We start from the raw sequence: 18,921 nt of genomic DNA, 5'->3' as shown, positions 1-18,921 counted from the left end.
GACAGGGATGGGGGCCCAGCCCGCAAACCGCGGGGCACAGGGAGCAGATCAAGGATCCAGCCCCCTTCAGTCTCTGCAGAGCTCCTGACCCTCCATCACACAGCCCCGGGGCAAGTCCTTCCCCTGCCCGGCTCGGTGTCCCCGTGGCTGTCCCCTGTGCAGGCAGGGGGGTGTGGGGGCCTCCCTGCCCTGGGACCAGGAGATCCTGGGGACAGGAGTGGATCCGGCAGAGGGCACAGCCTGTGACATCCATGCGCCCTGTCACCTATCCAGGGCAGCTCCAAGGGCAGGACAAGCCATGGGACAATCCTGGTGCCCTGGTCCTGCTGCCTGCCCAGCCCGTGCTGGCAGTGGGAGGGAGGGCTCTGTGATGGGGAAGGTGACTTTGCCACCAGTGGAGCAGGAGGTGCCCCTGAGGTGCCCAAATCACCAATGCAGCCCTTCCAGGCTCCCTGTCCCTCCCAGTACAGCTGTGCTCCCTCCTGCTGCAATGCTGGTGCCCACCCTGCCCTGCAGCAGGGGGGATCATCCCCCAGCCTGGCTGCATGCACCAGAAATCACATTTGTTTTGCAAAATAAGATGTTTGTCTGAAAGCTGCTGCAGTGGAGCAGCCACAGGAGCCAGGGGGATGAGGAGTCACAGCTGTGGCTGCAGCCATGCGAGAGGTGCCTGCTTTTCCAAGTGACAAACAACGCCCTGGGGAGCAGCCCAGGGAAAGGATTTGATGTTTGGGGGGAAAATGAGCCCTCAGGTGCCTCCCCCAGCACGAGCCAACACCAGGGTGTCTGCTCATCGACAGATGATGAACTTTGGCAAGGGATGGAGGGACAGGACACAGGGAAGGGCTCCCACTGCCAGAGGGCAGGGATGGATGGGATATTGGGAATGAGGAATTGTTCCCTGTGAGGGTGGGCAGGCCCTGGCACAGGGTGCCCAGAGCAGCTGTGGCTGCCCCTGGATCCCTGGCAGTGCCCAAGGCCAGGCTGGGCAGGGCTGGGAGTGACCTGGGACAGTGGGAGGTGTCCCTGCCATGGCAGGGCTGGCACTGGATGGGCTTTGAGGTCCCTTCCAGCCTGAACCATTCCAGGATTCCATGATGCCACAGCCCTGGGGCACTCATGGGAGATGATTCCAGGTCATCTCCCCTGGAAGGTCCCCCTTCCCAGACTGACACTGCACACCTGCACCCCACAGATGTCCCTGTGTGAACCCATCCAAAGGCAGCAGGAGCAGGGCTGGGCTCATCCCACAAGGATGCTGGATTTGGGAGAGCTCAGAGCTGCAGCACTGGATGCCATTCCCTAGAGAGGAATCCCAAACTCTGGATGTTACTGCCTGCTGAGGTCCATCTGGATGGGATTGTCTGCCATGTCCCTGGAATGGGGACGTGAGGAACGAGCTGTTCCTCTCCCTATGGATGCATCCAGGTGGGTCTCCATAGCTGTTCCTCTCCGTACAGATGCACTCCAGGTGGGTCTCCACAGCTGTTCCTCTCCATATGGATGCACTCAGGTGGGTTTCCATAGCTGTTCCTCTCCATATGGATGCACTCAGGTGGGTTTCCATAGCTGTTCCTCTCCATATGGATGCATCCAGGTGGGTCTCCACAGCTGTTCCTCTCCCTGTGGATGCATCCAGGTGGGTCTCCACAGCTGTTCCTCTCCATATGGATGCATCCAGGTGGGTCTCCACAGCTGTTCCTCTCCATATGGATGCATCCAGGTGGGTCTCCATAGTGACTGCAGCACTCCAGGCTCTGCCAGGGCCAGATCCTGATCCATGGGGGGCTCAGAGCCTCGGGAAGAGGGGCTGGGGCAGCACCCCACTCCCAACAGCTGCTGTGCTGCCAAGGTGGGCTTGGCACACAGCTTTCACTGAGAACACACGACTGTTAAATTGATTGATTTATTAATTAAAGGTGATGTTCACCATCAAAGCTGGGACAATTGTGCCAGAAGAGCCTCGGGAATCGAAGCTGTTGGTGTTTCTTGGGCAGCTTGAGAGCTGCAGGGGTGCTCAGGGAGAGGAGAGCATCCTCCAGGGCCCTGCATGGGAAAATCATGGAATTGTTCAGGTTGGAAAAGCCCTCTGAGATCATCGAGTCCAACGAGGCAGCACTGCCAGGGCCACCATTAACCCATGTCCCTAAAACACCACATCTACAAGTTTTTGGAACACTTCCATGGCTGGTGACTCCAGCACTGCTCTCAGCTGCCTGTTCCAGTGCCTCATCACTCTTTCAATGAAGAAATTTTCCCAATACCCAACCCAAACCCCCTCTGGTGCAGCTGGAGGCCGTTTCCTCTGGTCCTGTCCCTGTTCCCTGTGACAAAAGCCAGGGTCAGTGAGGGATAAACACCCAGCCAGAGAACCCCCAAGGCTAAATCCCTTCCCCTGATCACTGTTACCAGCAGCAACACCTCCTGAAGGCAGATTTCACTTTATCTATCCATTATTGATGGGGGAATCCATCCGTGTGCATTATTGCAGCATCTGCTAGTCAAGGGGCTTTGCTCCCATCCAGAAGCAATTCCCAGAACAAAGCACTCACCAACACATCCCAACTCCCACTTATGCAGCAAACTTCCCAGGAAAGGCTGTGGCAGAGAAATCCTCAGCATGTGAGTGGCCAGGGAGCAGCATGGGCAGGGACACGGCTCCCTGAGGCTGAGCCATCTCCAGGGCTGCCCCTGGGGCAGCTCTTGGAGCTTTGCAGAACAGGAGTATCTGTTTCCATCCCACTTCCATCCCATTTCCACCTTGTTTTCATCCCACTTCCAATCCCATTTCCAACCCCATTTCGATCCACTTCCACCCCATTTCCATCCTATTTCCATCCCGCTACCACCCCACTTCCATCCCATTTCAACCCCATTTCCACTCCACTTCCATCTCATTTCCATCTTGTTTCCATCCCATTTCCTCCCACTTCCACCCCATTTCCATCCACTTGCAGCCACTTCCATCCTACTTCCAACCCATTTCCACCTTGTTTTCATCCCACTTCCAATCCCATTTCCAACCCCATTTCCGCCCCATTTCCATCTTGTTTCCATCCCACTTCAACCCCCTTTCCACCCCATTTCCATCCCCCATGGCGATGACAGGCAGGGACTCCACTCCATCACACACAAAGGTCACTCCAGCGGTGTTGCAGCGCTCACCACATTCCCAGCGGTGATAAATGCGTGATAAATGTGTGACAAATGAGTGATAAATGAGTGATAAATGAGTGTTCCCAGCTCACAAAGGCTCCATTGGATTTGGCTCTCGCTCAGAGCCCTCGGCAGCTGCAGTAGCCCCCGAGATGCAAACCGGGATTCAAAGCTGACCGGCTCTCCTCGGTTTCCATGTGGATTCTCGCCTCATTCACGCCGGAAGGTTTAAACATGAGATCAAGACCTTCTGTGAAATTCATCGCTATTCACATCCTGCCCGGGGCCGGGCTCTTTGTGCCCTGCTCTGCCGCAGGGCCTTGGCAGGTAGGGCAGCATCCACATTCCAAGGGTTCAGACCCCGGGAATTCAGGAACAGACAATGGAATGAATCTTTTATTTCCTCTCTGCCTGCTCGGAGCCTGGTGCAGCTTTTGCTGTTACCAACCCTGGGGCTGCAGCACAAGGAAAACCTGGAGCTGCTGGAGAGAGTCCAGGGGAGCCTATGGAGATACCCCAAGGGCTGGAGCCCCTCTGGAGCCAGGCTGGCAGAGCTGGAGGTGCTCACCTGGAGAGGAGAAGCTCCAGGGACACCTCAGAGCCCCTGCCAGGGCCTGAAGGGGCTCCAGGAGAGCTGCAGAGGGACTGGGGACAAGGGATGGAGGGACAGGACACAGGGAATGGCTCCCACTGCCAGAGGGCAGGGCTGGATGGGATATTGGGAATGAGGAATTGTTCCCTGTGAGGGTGGGCAGGCCCTGGCACAGGGTGCCCAGAGCAGCTGTGGCTGCCCCTGGATCCCTGGCAGTGCCCAAGGCCAGGCTGGGCAGGGCTGGGAGCAGCCTGGGACAGTGGGAGGTGTCCCTGCTAAGACCCTCTAAGTGAAAACTCTGCTAATTGTCATTTAGCTTAATCATCATTAAGCTGGGCAGGGTCAGGGTCAGCCCCAGGTGCAATCACTAAGGGACATCAGAGCCTCCCAGCAGCTTTTCCCTGCTCCTCAGGGGGCTGGCAGTGCTGCTTTGTCCCCAGGATGGTCCCCAAGATTCCCAGGGGAAGCTGGAGGATCTCCTTTGGTGTTTGCAGAGCACATTTGCAGTCACCCTGAGGAATGAGTGGCTCTGTCCCCAGTGTGAGGGCTGAGCCCTCGCTCCTCCCAGCCCAGGGCAGAGAGGGTGAGCAGCCCCTGTGGGCCTGGGGTGCTGTTCCAGACTGCAAGGCAAGATGTTCTCTATTGCCATCTGTATGGCAGCTGTCTTTTGTCAAGTGGGCAGTTTGCCTTATCTCTCTCTCTGAGTGATCACATTCACACCTTCCTCAGGAGGGGACATTCCTGATAACAGCTATTGAATGTCCCTGCATGGCTGATAAGAACTACAGCATCCCATTGGGAGATGAGAGCCCAGAGGGAGGAGCCAAGCATTGCTACCCAGATAAAATCCAGGGGGAGGAGCCAAGCATTGCTACCCAGATATAACCCAGAGGTTTTGAGACACCAGCACAGCTTCTCCACGGGATTCCCCGGAGGAGCAGCAGCTGCCTCTTCTTCCACTGGATCTTCAGAGGAAGAATCCATCCTTCGCTACAGGATCCCTGCTCCAACAGAACCACCCCTGACACTGCAGGAGGACTGCAGCCACAATTCCAATGGGACTGCTGCCAACACCCTGACCCACAGGGTGTCAGGTTGGGTTCTGACTTTGTCAGTGCTGTTTCTAGTATTCTGCATTGTTGATTTTATCCTTTTATTTTCTTCCCTATTAAAGAACTGCTCTTTCCTGCTCCCATATTTTTTGCCTGAGAGCCCCTTAATTTAAAATTTATAGCAATTCAGAGGGGTGGGGAGGGTTTACATTCTCCATTTCAGGGGAACTCCTGCTTTCCCTAGCAGACTCCTGTCTTTCCAAACCAAGACAGATGCCCCAGAAATGGGGGTGCCCCTCAGCTGCTCTCAGAATAGACATATTTTCCACACCTTTAATATCCTGTTCTGTAAAAACAAGGGATTAAGAAGTTGCTCTGAGTTCTGGTTCTTCCCCAGCCTTCCAGCTGTCCCAAGTGTTGGATGTTTGCCACCTTCAGGGACAGTGATGGATGAAAATGTATTTTCAGCCTGGGCTGGAGCTGCTCTGTTGTGCTCAGCAAAGCATTCAAGTCACTCAGACCTGCCAGGTGAGAGCTGTGCTCTGCATGTTCCTCTTGCCAAAAGGTCTGGAAGGGCTCCAGAAAAACTCCCCCCAGGTTTGCCAGAGCCTTATGATACAAAATCTGGCTTAGAGCTGGGAAGGGGAGCCCTGAGAATGGAGGTTCTGTGCTGTCACAAGGAGGGATGCTCCAGGGGGGACAGATGGAAACCCAGGTACCACAGGAGATGTCAGGATGTGTCTCCTTCAGCATTTTCTGAGTGATTTGGGAGTCACCGAGAGCCCCCAGGCACAGTGCTGGTGGGAAAGCTCCCTCCCCTCACTTGGGGCAAAATGAAGTAAAAAAGCAACTTGCCCCATTGTCACAGACATATTTTATGAAAAACCCTTTTGCTGGGATTTTTCTCCTGAGAAGCTGAGAGGCCTCAGAAATGAAATGTAAACAATGATTATCTGCTGCTGTGGAATGCAACAGGTGCATCTGTGATTGGCCCATGTTTGTTGTTTCTAATTAATGGCCAATCACAGCCCAGCTGGCTCAGATTCTCTGGTCAGTCACAAGATTTTATTATAATTCCATTATTTTTCTCTGCTAGTCTTCTGATGAAATCCTTTCTTCTATTCTTTTAGTATAGTTTTAGTATATAATTTTAGTTATAATATTTTTAATATATATCATAAATTATATATAATAATATAATTTTAGTTCTAATTTTCTTTTAATATAGTGTACATCATAAAATAATAAATCGGCCTTCTGAAACATGGAATCAGATTCTCATCTCTTCCCTTGTTGGGGCTGCCTGCAAATTCCACACCCAATTCTTAGCAGTCCCTTGTGTGTGTTCCTACAGGAGCAGGGGGGTCTGAGGCTGGGCAGCACCCTGGGGTTGGAGAGGGACACTTTCCACTGTCCCAGGCTGCTCCAAGCCCTGTCCTTGGACATTTCCAGGGATCCAGGGGCAGCCACAGCTGCTCTGGGCACCCTGTGCCAGGGCCTGCCCACCTTGGGCTCTTTTTGGCATAAAATTTCTGCACATTTACAGAATCGTCACAAAAATGTTGTGGGTTGGGTTGTATCTAAATGTGTCAATAGACACCACGAGGTGGGCTGAAAAACCTGATGGATTTTCGTGCCTGCCAGGGCTGGCTGTGTCTGATTTTCAGGGCCCATTAATCAGTATCAATTCAAAGCCGGGTTGTTTCTGGTAATTGCTCCTTCCACACCCACTCCTGTTCCTGCTGCTGCAGGGAAGCTCTGGGAGCAGCAGGATGGACCACACACCTCCTGCCTCAGCAGCTTCTGTCCTCCCCACAGAACTGAGATGGGTTTAGCCTCATTTTGGGCTCCTTCTGCTGGGTATAACCAGCTCCAGGATGTGGTGTCACTGTGATATTTTATGAAAAATCCAGGATTTGCCAGGATTTCTTCTCCTGGGAAGCTGGAGAAGAAAACTTCTCCATGTTTTGCTCTTCTGGAATGCGATTCGCAGAATTGTTTACCCAGCATGTGAATTGTTTTTAATTAATGACCAATCATGGCCAGCTGTGTCGGACTCTCTGAGTCTGTCACAGCTTTTTATTATCATTCTTGTTTTAGCCTTCTGATGTATCCTTTCTCTTTTCTTTAGTATAGTTTTAGTAATATAATATATAATGTAAATAAAAATCAGCCTTCTAAGAACTTGGAGTCAGATTCTCATCTCTCACCTCATCCTGGGGACAACAACACCTCAACAATTGCTGACCACAACATGGCACAACTTGCTCAGAGGGTGCTGCAGACCATGAGGGATGGGCTGTAATCAAACACATTTACTGATGAGCTGCAGCAGACGTCACCCCAACTCCTGCTCTGCAGCCTCCCCATCCTGGAGGCTAGCCCCAAGGGGTTTTGGGTGAGCTTTTGAGGATTATTCACTTCTCTCTCAGTGAATGAAACCTCAGGCTGGGTTTGCTAGCACTGTGATGTATTCTCTGGAGGTCAAGTCACGAGAGATTTCTGGCTGAACATGTCAGCCTTGCTCATAAAGATGCCAGACATCCTCATCAGGGGTGTTTTTCTGCTGTGACCACACATTTTCCAACGGTTTAACAACTGATGAAGGCACCCAGCCTGCAGAGAAAATCCATCTCCTGCCTAGGGAGCCTGAGATCCTCATTTCCTAACTGAGGGAGGGTCATAATTCCTCCAATCCCATAAGAACTGCAGTGTCACAGACACATTTTATGAAAAATCCTTTTCTTAAGATTTTTCCTCCTGAGAAGCTGGGAGGCCTCAGAAACAAAATGTCAACAATGATTATCTGCTGCTGTGGAATGCAACAGGTGCATCTGTGATTGGTCTCATGTGGTTGTTTCTAATTAATGGCCAATCACAGTCAGCTGGCTCAAACTCTCTGTCTGAGACACAAGCCTTTGTTATCATTCTTTCTTTTTCTATTCTTAGCTAGCCTTCTGATGAAATCCTTTCTTCTATTCTTTTAGTATAGTTTTAATATAATATATGTAATAAAATAATGAATCAAGCCTTCTGAAACATGGAGTCAGATCCTCATCTCTCCCCTCATCCTCAGGGGACTGTGTTCTCCCCCTGTGAACACGGTCACACCACAGGGCTGGCATTGAGGCTGCAGGGTCTCCCTCCACCAGGTGACAAAGCTGAGGCACAGGGAGCTGCAGGAGTGGGGCTGGGTTCATCCTGAAGGAATGGCTTCCCCAGGGCTCAATTCCACAGCTGAGAGCAGCTTTGCACTAGGAAAAGGAGGTTCTAGGGATGGGGGTTATTTCCAGGTCAGGAGTGGCCCTGTGTCACTTCCCTCTCCTGTCACTGTGCCTGGCTGCTCTGGCTGGGGTTCCACAGGAGATGAAGGTGGGTTCAGGGATGCCTTTGGCTCTGCTGGGAGCTGGGGTTCCACAGGAGATGAAAGTGGGTTCAGGGATCCCTTTGGCTCTGCTGGGAGCTGGGGTTCCACAGGAGATGATCCAAAGGTGGGTTCAGGGATCCCTTTGGCTCTGCTGGGAGCTGGGGTTCACAGGAGATGATCCAAGGTGGGTTCAGGGATGCCTTTGGCTCTGCTGGGAGCTGGGGTTCACAGGAGATGATCCAAGGTGGGTTCAGGGATGCCTTTGGCTCTGCTGGGAGCTGGGGTTCCACAGGAGGGCTCAGCAGTGCCATCCTCTGCCTGGGGTCAGTGCCCAGGCCATGGTTTCACCATCTGCAGCCCAGTGATCTCCCACTCTCTCTCTCACTCACCATCCCCTGCCCAAACCCCCTCCATTACTTCCACTTCCAACCTTTCCCTGTCACAATCCTATTTTCAGGAGTTTTGAACACAAGCACAAGCTCCCCTCACCTTCGAACTGAGCAACACTTAATTCTGCTGCTGAGATCACAAGTTTCTGCCAGCACAACAACATAAAATTCCCAGACTGGCCCAGCCTGAGGTCTGTTTATCCAAGACTCCAATTGCCCCTGAGAGCCCCCTCAGAAAGGGGGGAAAACCAGGCAAAGGCAGCACCTCCAAAAGGAAGGAATATTTGGGATAATCCTGGAAGAGCTCTCATTTCCACCCATTTGTGTCTCTAGTTGTGATGGCAGTGCCCAAATGCTACACTAAATTATATAAGATATAATATTATACACTAAATTATTATTATTATTAATATTATTATTATTATTATTATTATTATTATTATTATTATTATTATTATTATTATTATTATTATTATTATTATTATTATTATTATTAATATTAATATAAGTATTATATAAAATACTTAACTTTTGAGAAAAATCTTCTGGAATTTTGTACTTAAGCCTGGATATTTTAATGTCATGGATGTTGCCCCTGGGGACATGGGTTAGTGGTGGCCTTGGCAGTGCTGGGGAATGGTTGGACTGTCACCAAAGGGGTACTGGGGACAGCCAAAGGTGACACAGAGACTCCATCACCAGAAGGCATGAAAAGGCACTTTATTATTAGAAATTCACAGTTCTTACAGAAACAATGGTGGGACCTAAGACCTGATTGGCCTTTAGGAATCTTCTCTCACTTATTGGTCAAGAAGGGACAACTCCTTCTCATAAACATCTCTGACAAACAGAGATTGCCTGCCAGGTGCAGAAATTGAGATAATAATTGTTTTAATTCTTTCTCTGAGCTTTCTCACAGCTTTCCAGGAAGATCCTGGAGAGAGCAATGTCTGTTTCTGTTCAGAGGGTTTGTGATTACCTCAGGACTCAGTGATCTTGGAGGGTTTTTCCAGCCCTAATGATTCTGTGGCTGCACGGAGTTAAATAAGGAGGTTGTGCCAAGTTTGGAGCCTGAGGAAGAGGAGGCCCAGGAGGGTTCATTTCCCCCTTTTGCTGAGCAGGGCTGTGTTTCCTCATCCATGGGCAGTGTTTTTCTAGGTGATCCTTATCAAAAAGGGGAAAACTGGGTGACTGTGACAGTGGCCTTCCAAACCTTTGTCCTTGTCACCTTGGCTGATTGCTCTCTGTGCCTTTCTCTCCAGGTAATCCAAAAGTCAAAATGCTGGTGAAAAACACACCCAAGCATCTCGTGATCATTGTGGAGCTCTTCCAAGTCGGGATATTTGATGAGAAAATGAGGATTTTTGGGTCCCCTGTGCCTTGTCGTGAGGATGAGCTGGACTTGCCCTCCAGGTAGTCCAAAAGCCAAAATGTTGGTGAAAAACACACCCAAGCAGTTCATGATCATTATGGGGCTCTTCCAAGTCGGGATATTTGATGAGGAAATGAGGATTTTTGGATTCCCTGTGCCTTGTGGTGAGGATGAGCTGCACTTGCAGCTCCCAAGGAGGGCTGGGCTGGTTTAACCCAAGCTGTGCTGAGCCATCTGAAACTGGACCCCAGCAATCAGGCACACTTTGGGAAATTTTAGCAATTAATGCTAGCTTTGAGTGGGTCAAATGGCACTTTGCTTTGGAGGCAGCTAATGGAGGCTGGGTGTGTAATTTTGTTTTCATTTAATTTTGTTTTTCACTGAATATAAACGAAAAGCCAATCTCCTCTCCTGACCTGTCAGACACAGATGGAGATGGATTTGGAAATCTCCTTTTTTGGGGGTGTTTCTCCATCCTAAACAGCTTCTCCTGCTCATCAGCTGAGCCACCAAAGGGCAGCTGTTGATTTATTAGCCCTGGGGTTTGATCCATGGGCTTCAGCTTATCCTGGGCACCCAGCTCTCCTCTAATGCCAGCCCATTAGCAGGGAGAGCAGCTCTGCACTGTAATTACAGCCAACGTGACATTCCTGCATATTTCCCTTCCCCAGACCTGCAGATTTCCCCAGGCTCGTCATCACAAAGAGCAGCTCCATTCCCCCAGCCATTCCCTGGCCACTTTCCCTCCTCCTGGCAAAGGGAGGGATGAGTTAATGTTAAATAAAGTGGGAAGGAAGGAGTTTGCTCATGAAACTCTTCAAAGGCCCAGAAGTCTGCAAGAAGTCTGAGCCAGCCCCCAGCAGCAGACAGAAACCTCAGATCCTGTGGATAAGGCAGCAGCCCAGGCATGAAAACAGAATTTAGGTGAAAATTAATGTCCCAGATGGGAAATAAGGGAGGTTCTGATTGGAAGAGCAAAAATTAGTGCCCAGCTTGGAAATAAAAGGCAAAAGTGGATGCAAAAAAGCTCAGCGTGGATTGTCTGTACAATTCCATGAGCCAGCCAAATGAAAACCTCATCACTTCCTACCCTGCCTGATTTTGGGGTTATTTTTGCCCTTCTCTGAGCAAACAACCTGGCAGATTCCCTTCCCAGTCTTACAAGTAATTTGTAAACCTAAAACCTTGTCTGGCAGGTGGGCTGGGAAACAACCCAGCAGAAATGGGTTGGTTTTTCACCACCATCACCAAATTTATTTAATTTTTTTTCCTGCAGTACGTGAAAGGTGACTTAGAGAATATTGAAGTGTACAGCAGCACACAGGAGCATTTTCCTGGGATGCAAAAGAAGCCTGAGGACTTTTTACCCACTTTCCCCCCAACAGGGCAAGCACAAATGAGTATTTTCTGATTTTTGTGCTTGAAGAATGTCAGATACTCTGAAGAATGTATGTTAATTTGAATTTTTTTTTATTCATAATTTAAAAAACATTGGAGAAATGAAGTTAAAAACCACTTGTGTTCCTCTTGATCATGTTTTCAACTGCCCATTTGTGCCCAGCCCAGACAGAGGGGCTCCATTTGGTGTTTATGACAAATATAAACTTTCTGGGGAAAAGCAAAGTGTGAAATCACATCCTGAGCCTTCGTGAGTGTGGTCCAGGTGAGCCTGATCCCCATGGGAATCTCATGAAGCAGAAACTCCTCACAAAGCCTAATTAATTCTTACCAGAGGGGGGAAAAGTGATTCAGGTCCATCTGCCAGGTAGGATAATACAAGGATGTGAAGATTTGACTTAAAAATAAGTGATAGAAGCTTTAGTGCCAAGCTCTGCTAACAAAACCTCAGGGGAAAGAACAGTAGAACATGAAGAATGAAAATATAAGTATTGCAAAAAACCCCAAAAACCAAAAATAAACAGCATAAAACCAACCAACCAACCAACCAACCAACCAACCAACCAACCAACCAAAAACCCAAACCAAACAATTAAAAAACCAAAACAAAACAGAAAAAAAATCCCAAAAAATCAACCAACTAAAAAATACCCCAAAAACCAACAACCCCAACCACCATTTCATCTGCAACAAGATGGCTGATGGCTGAAAGGGCCAAGAGAGGGAAAGATGAGTAAAGCTGATTATTTATATGTTGGGAACCTGACAGGGTCTGTACTCAAAGCCTGCAGCCCCAGCTGATGGCTTGCCCATTGCCACCAAAACCTGCACCAAAATTGCCACTTTTCCTTCCTTTCCAAGAAAATTTCCACTTTTGTACTGATGAAGAGGAGAAAAAACCCCAATTCCTCAAGTGTGGGCTGTGGGATGGGGAGATGTTTCCATGGAGGTGAGTTCATGTCCGAGGGAATAACTCCAGGTGCATTTTCCTTCAGGTTTGGGTTGCTGGAAATGAGAGTGGACAGGGAGAAAAGTTTATCCTTTGTGGATAAATGTCTGAGCTCCCACCAGAGAGGCTGCTCCTCTCCTCTCTGGGTCCCTACTCAGTTCAAAGCCACCCCACCTCAGGCAGCACCTTTGTGCTGCCTAACATTAATATATAAATATTAATGATATTTACTCAGAGTCTCAGTGTGGTGTTTACCTCAGCTGTGGAATTTATTTTACTGATTTTACAGCTTTGGCTTTCCCTCACATATTTCATCATCAGTGAGTGTAACTCAGAGCAGAGCAGGGGAATGGTTCCTTCCTTCTTTAATCCCCCTGCAGAAGTGGGATTGCTGACACGTTCTTGAACTGGTGAATTATTCAAGGTTTGCTGTCTCATGGCTTTCTGGAATAAGAAATCCAGTCTCTAAACACATCTCCTATTTTCTAATGTGACTATTTAATTTCATTATTTATTCTTTCAGGATTTATTGCTCTTCCCTTGCTTTTGATTGCTTTTTCAATCATGTGCATGAGCATTGCTCACTGGAGAGTCCACATCTGTGTGTCTTCTAAGCTTGGGCAGTCTGAAGTGAAAAACTGTGAATTGCTCTGCAAAATGTCCTCAGACATGCACAGATGAGCGTGACTGTCACAGACATCTTTTATGAAAAATCCTTTCCTTGGGATTTTTCCTCCTGAGAAGCTGAGAGACCTCAGGAAAAAATGTAAACAATGATTATCTGCTGCAGTGGAATGCAACAGGTGCATCTGTGATTGGTCTCATGTGGTTGTTTCTAATTAATGGCCAATCACAGTCAGCTGGCTCACACAGAGAGCCGAGCCACAAGCCTTTGTTATCATTCTTTGCTATTCTATTCTTAGCCAGCCTTCTGATGAAACCTTTTCTTCTATTCTTTTAGTATATTTTTAATGTAATATATATAATAAAATAGTAAATCAAGCCTTCTGAAACATGGAGCCAGATCCTCGTCTCTTACCTCATCCAAGAACCCCTGTGAACACTGTCACATCTGACATGGAGATGATTTTCAGCTCAGTCCACCCTGAGACACAGATGACTCTGAGGGAGAGCTGTGGCTGCTCCATCCAGTGTTAATGCAGAGATTTGTGGTCACAGCTGCCGTTCCTTGGTCCATGGGAGATGACTCTGAGGGAGAGCTGTGGCTGCTCCATCCAGTGTTAATGCAGAGATTTGTGGTCACAGCTGCCGTTCCTTGGTCCATGGGACATCACCAGTACCAGCACAGGAACCCTCACACTGCTCCTCCTTGGGGATCAACATGGGAACTGCTGTGGGCTGTGTCACTTCTGCTTGGGCTCTGCGTATGGTGATGGGCTGGGGACACTCATGAGCCACCACGCTGTCCCCAAAGGCTGTAATGTCACAGGATCATGGAATTAATTGAGGTGCAAGAGCCCTGTGATACCACTGAGTCCAACGTGGGACCCAGCTCCACCACAGCAACCAGACCAGAGCCCTGAGTGCCACACTCAGGCTTAGTTTGAATATCACTATAGGACACGAAAGAACACAAGCTCATACTACTGCTCTCAAGGTGAAGAAAAAAGGGAAGTTTATTTTCTGACTCCAACATTATCGTTTTCCAAGAGTGACTGGATTGGAGGGTGACAGTGCCACCTCTCCAATGACACTGGACAAACCAACAATCCATTAACTTTCTCCTCCTCCATAAAGGAATGCAAAACAATCCGTTTTTTACAGAAAGTGTGTGAGAAAGTTCGCTACAAGAATGTCAACATCAGAAGGCTTAGAAAATCTTAAAAAATCAGAGCAACACTTGAACACCTGCCACAGCGAATCCACCACACACATCCACACACATGAGTACCCCATTCTAATATCACCCTTTCAGGGAAGAAATTCTTCCTTAAATATGACCAAAACCTCTCCTGGCACATTTAAGACTTTGTTTTGTTGTGCTGTCCCTCGTTCCCTGGAAGCAGAGCTCGGCCCCTCCGGCTCCATGTCCTGTCACGCAGTTGAGGAGAGTGAGGACATCCCCTCTGAGCCTCCTTTTCTCCAGGCTGAGTCCCTTCCCCAGCTCCCCCAGCCCCTCTGCACAGGACATGAGCTCCACACCCTTTCCCAATTCCCTTCCCTTCCCTTCCCCTCCAGCCCCTCAATGTCCCCTCACAACTGAGGGTCCCACAGCGGGACACGGCACAGCAGCTGTGCCCTCCCACAGCCCACACGCCCTGCCCCGCTCCTGCCGCCCCCTCCCCGCGGCCCGGCCCCGGCTCTGCCCCCGGCGGCCTCGGCACGTCCTGAGCCGACTGTTATGAGTAGAAAAGCTGCCCATTTTTTTAAAAGGTTGCAGAGTTCACAGGCTGAGCCGCTTGCTGCCAGGGTAGAGTTCTAACTGTTTGTTGTTGTAATCACCTGTTGTTAATAGTTTTTCGTTAACTACCTGTTGTTGATGGTTGGGAATTCCCCTTTTTGTCGAGTAACACCCTGCTGCTTCCTGGAGGACGGCACCCCGACGGTGGAGAGGAGGGGACATCGGAGTTGGCATGTAAATGAAGAAGCCCCTCACCAAACCGAGCAAAAACCCCCGGAACTGAGGGATCGAAGTGATGTCTCGACATGAGGAACAAAATCCAGTATCCGCTAAGACCCTTTTTACCCCTTACCCTAACCTAAAAAGATGTCGGCTGGACAGAGGACCTCGAATGTCGAACCGAAAAACTGTGAATCTCCTGGTGCTCTCGTGAGGATGGAACCCCCAGCTCTGCCCACAGACCAGTGGACAAAGCTGCACTTTCTCCTCCTCCTCTGTGCCACTTCTGGAAGCTGCGGTGGTGTGAGCGCGACCCGTCGGTTTCTAATAAAGGCATTAAAAGGAGAAAGATGTTCTGCTCTATTTATTTCACGGAGGGGCTGAGGGAGCCTGGGGGGCTCAGTCTGGAGGACGTGAGGGGGGACAGAGACACCTTCTCCCTCTCAGCACCTCCGTGCCAGGAGGGTACAGCCGGCGGGGGCTGGCTCTGCTATCCGGGAACAAGGGACAGGACAAGACACAGTCTTAAGTGCACCAGGCGAGGTTTAGATTGGACATTAAGAAGAATTTCTTCCCTGAAAGGGTGATGTGATATTAGAATGCACTGCCTATGCGTGTGGTGCATTCGCTGTGGCGGGAGGTGTTTAAGGATAGCCTGTAAATGGCACTCAGCGCTGTGGTCTGGCTGGCGCTGTGAAATTATTGTCCGAATTATTATTACTCTAATTGTATTACTATTTTTATAACCATTTTATTACTATTAAACTTTTAAAATTTTAAAACCAGGTGACTGGCGTTTTTCACACACACATTGCCTGTATGTACCTGACACGAAACACAGCTTTGTATTCCACACTCTTGCCCTCAGTTTATCGCGCCATGCCGTGATTCAGTGTCCGATGGCAGCGCCTTTCGCTTCCCGCGGGATTTGTCCCCGCCGCGCCGCCGTAGCGCCCGCAGCGCGTTCCCTCAGAGCGGCGGCGGCCGCGGCTCCCGGCGATGTCGTTCCGCGATCTCCGCAGTGAGCGCGGCTGGGGCGGCGGGGCAGGGCCGGGCGGGACGCGGCACCCCCGCCTGGGCCTCCCGGGGGACCCTGCTGCTCCGCTGGGCCTCACACGGAGCTGCGGCGATGCGGGGCTGAGCCCGCCGGTCCCTGCGGGGAGGGGTCCCCGCTGCCGGGGGTGGCGCAGCCCTGCAGGGAGGGATTCCCCCGCCCGTAGGGAACAAATTAAATGCTGTGTGTGCAGGACAGGCTGTGTCTGCCTTGTTCCAGCTCAGGGAATCTCCTTAAAAACGCCTGTTTTCACTTGGGAGTGTTGTCTGTTGAAATGATAGGATTTGTATCAATTATTGAGGTTTAATTTTTTAAACAGCGCTTATATCGCCCGGTAACTAAGCAGCGCTCTGTGGGAGATGGCAATCTTGGCAAAGCCCTTATTGGCTATAAAAGAAAAAATCCCTGCTCTTCCTCATTTTTCAGATTTTACTGAGATGATGAGGGCGCTGGGGTATCCTCGGCTGATATCCATGGAGAATTTCCACACCCCAAACTTCATGCTCGTGTCAGAGGTGCTGCTGTGGCTGGTAAAAAGGTCGGTGATGAGGCCAACAAATGTTGGGCTGATGCTGAGATGTGGGGAGTGTGCTTGGGAACTGATGGTGTGCTGAGAAATGAGGGAACTCAGGGATATTTATTAATTCTTTGAGTTCTGCTCTTTAAATACCAGACAGAAATGTGGTAGTTTGCAGAATTTTAGCTTGATGACACAGTCTGGAGTAGCAAACCTAGTGATTGCCAGAGGTTTCACCCTGACTGTGGGCACACTCATTTAAAAGTAGTCTTATCTCTCACATATTCTCCAAATTCCACAGCCATCCTGTCCATCCTATCCAAACAGGGTGATCTGTTGTGGGAAATTCAGCAAAACCCAGCTAATTCTTGCCTTGTTGTTCAGCCTGATATTGTCCTGCATCCACAACGTATTTGAAAGAAATAAAATGGTTTGGTTCTAATCTACTATCCAGTTGCAGTTTTACACCCACTTAACCCATTGATAGTCTGTGGTTAAATATGTCTGGATCCTGAAGAGTTATTTGAATTATACATTATCTTCTATCTCCTAATTAAATGTAAAATTAAAGGGTTTTTTTTTAAGATTATAAGGTAGAACATTATAATTGAAACCAACATTGACCAGTTTTCCTGATGGCTATTTTTTGGCCTGGGTTAATAATTAATATCCATTAAGTTGTTAGAAATTTGCTGAATGCTCTTGCAGTTGTAATGAAATAGGGATATACTCACAACCATTCAGAACTACTTGGATTAAGTTGCCTAAATAGTCTTTCAAATGCTGCTGTCACTCTGAGGGTGCAAATCACTGAATTTCCTTTTATCCTTCCCTGGTTCCTGCAGCCTGGCCACTTCTAGCAGTTTCTGCATCTCACTGATGTTTTTTATAAGCATTTCACAGATTTTGGTTTGTTTTTCCATAAATTTCCTTCACTCGTGAAAGGAGGATGTTTGAAATGATGTCTGGCTATGAGCTGGTGCAGAGTGTCAGCTTTTACAGCTCCTGCAGTTTGCACAAACCCCCTGTGTGCACCCAGCTCTGGATGCCCCAGTCTGCAGCAGGAATTTATTTACACATTTATCCTCCAGCCTGTGCTTGCTTGGAGTTTGATTTTTGCCTCACAGATGTCGCCAGAAGCTTGTTCTGATCTCCAGCTGTTGTTTGCACAGGTATGAACCTCAGAGTGACATTCCTGGGGACGTGGACACAGAGCAGGACAGAGTTTTCTTCATTAAGGCCGTGGCTCAGTTCATGGTGAGTCTGCCCAGGAGCTGTGCTTGGGCTGAAACCCTGAAAATCTGAAACCCTGAAAATCTGAAATCCTGAAAATCTGAAATCCTGCTTCCATGGCAGCTTTAGAGCTTTCTCTTAACCCCACAGAGCTTCCCTGCAAGGGTGGCTGAGTTGGTGTTGCATTCTGCTGCTGCTTTATCCCTGCAAGTGTCCAAGGCCAGGCTGGGCAGGGCTTGGAGCAGCCTGGGATGGTGGCAGCTGTCCCTGCCCATGGCAGGGGTGGCACTGGATGAGTTTTGAGGTCCCTTCCAACCCAAACCATTCCGTGAGTCTGTGATCCTGTGTCTTGTGATGCTAGAAATTGTAAGAGGCCAGGGCATGCTGTTACTGACATTCTGTAGTTCTCTCTGCAGAGCTGGGATCTAAATATGATATTGGGATGTAAATACAATATTGGGATCTAAACCAGTATTCATTCCAGTATTCGCGGGGATCTAAATACAATATTGGGATCTAAATTGGGATCTAAACCAATATTCATTCCAATATTCACTGAGATCTAAATATGATATTGAGATCTAAATACAATATTGGGATCTAAATTGGTATCTAAACCAATATTCATTCCAATATTCACTGAGATCTAAATATGATATTGAGATCTAAATACAGTATTGGGATCTAAATTGGGATCTAAACCAATGTTCATTCCCATATTCACTGGGATCTAAATAAAATATTGGGATCTAAATACAATATTGGGATCTAAACCAATGTTCATTCCAATATTCACTGGGATCTAAATACACTATTAGGATCTAATTGGGATCTAAACCAATATTCATTCCAGTATTCACTGGGATCTAAATAAAATATTGGGATCTAAATACAATATTGGGATCTAAATTGGTATCTAAACCAATATTCATTCCAATATTCACTGGGATCTAAATATGATACTGGGATCTAAATTGGGATCTAAACCAATTTTCATTCCAATATTCACTAGGATCTCAATACAATATTGGGATCTAAATTGGTATCTAAACCAATATTCATTCCAGTATTCACTGGGATCTAAATATGATATTGAGATCTAAATATAATATTGGGATCTAAATTGGGATCTAAACCAATGTTCATTCCAATATTCACTAGGATCTCAATACAATATTGGGATCTAAACACAATATTGGGATCTAAATTGGGATAGAAACCAGTATTCATTCCAATATTCACTGGGTTCTAAATACAATAT

General features: G+C 48.5%; 1 protein-coding gene across 4 annotated transcripts in view; it reads left to right on the top strand.

Moving 5' to 3' along the window:
• The first annotated feature begins 15,831 nt into the window (after nt 1–15,831).
• Nucleotides 15,832–18,921, top strand: part of CLUAP1 (clusterin associated protein 1) — a 62,753-nt gene continuing 59,663 nt past the window's right edge. For 2 of the 4 annotated variants that reach the window (XM_059484347.1, XM_059484346.1), the window contains exons 1-3: nt 15,832–15,877; nt 16,337–16,448; nt 17,600–17,684. In XM_059484347.1, the coding sequence (XP_059340330.1) occupies nt 15,856–15,877; nt 16,337–16,448; nt 17,600–17,684 (219 nt within the window). In that variant the 5' untranslated portion in view covers nt 15,832–15,855. Of the gene's footprint in view, nt 15,878–16,109; nt 16,449–17,599; nt 17,685–18,921 lie in introns of those variants that run through there. The other 2 variants (XM_059484344.1, XM_059484345.1) reach the window with 2 other exon arrangements.

Source organism: Ammospiza nelsoni, chromosome 17 (genome assembly GCF_027579445.1).
Source record: "Ammospiza nelsoni isolate bAmmNel1 chromosome 17, bAmmNel1.pri, whole genome shotgun sequence".
Lineage (NCBI taxonomy): Eukaryota > Metazoa > Chordata > Aves > Passeriformes > Passerellidae > Ammospiza > Ammospiza nelsoni.
Note: the sequence above shows the minus strand (reverse complement) of the source record. Positions and strands in the feature narration are given on the sequence as shown.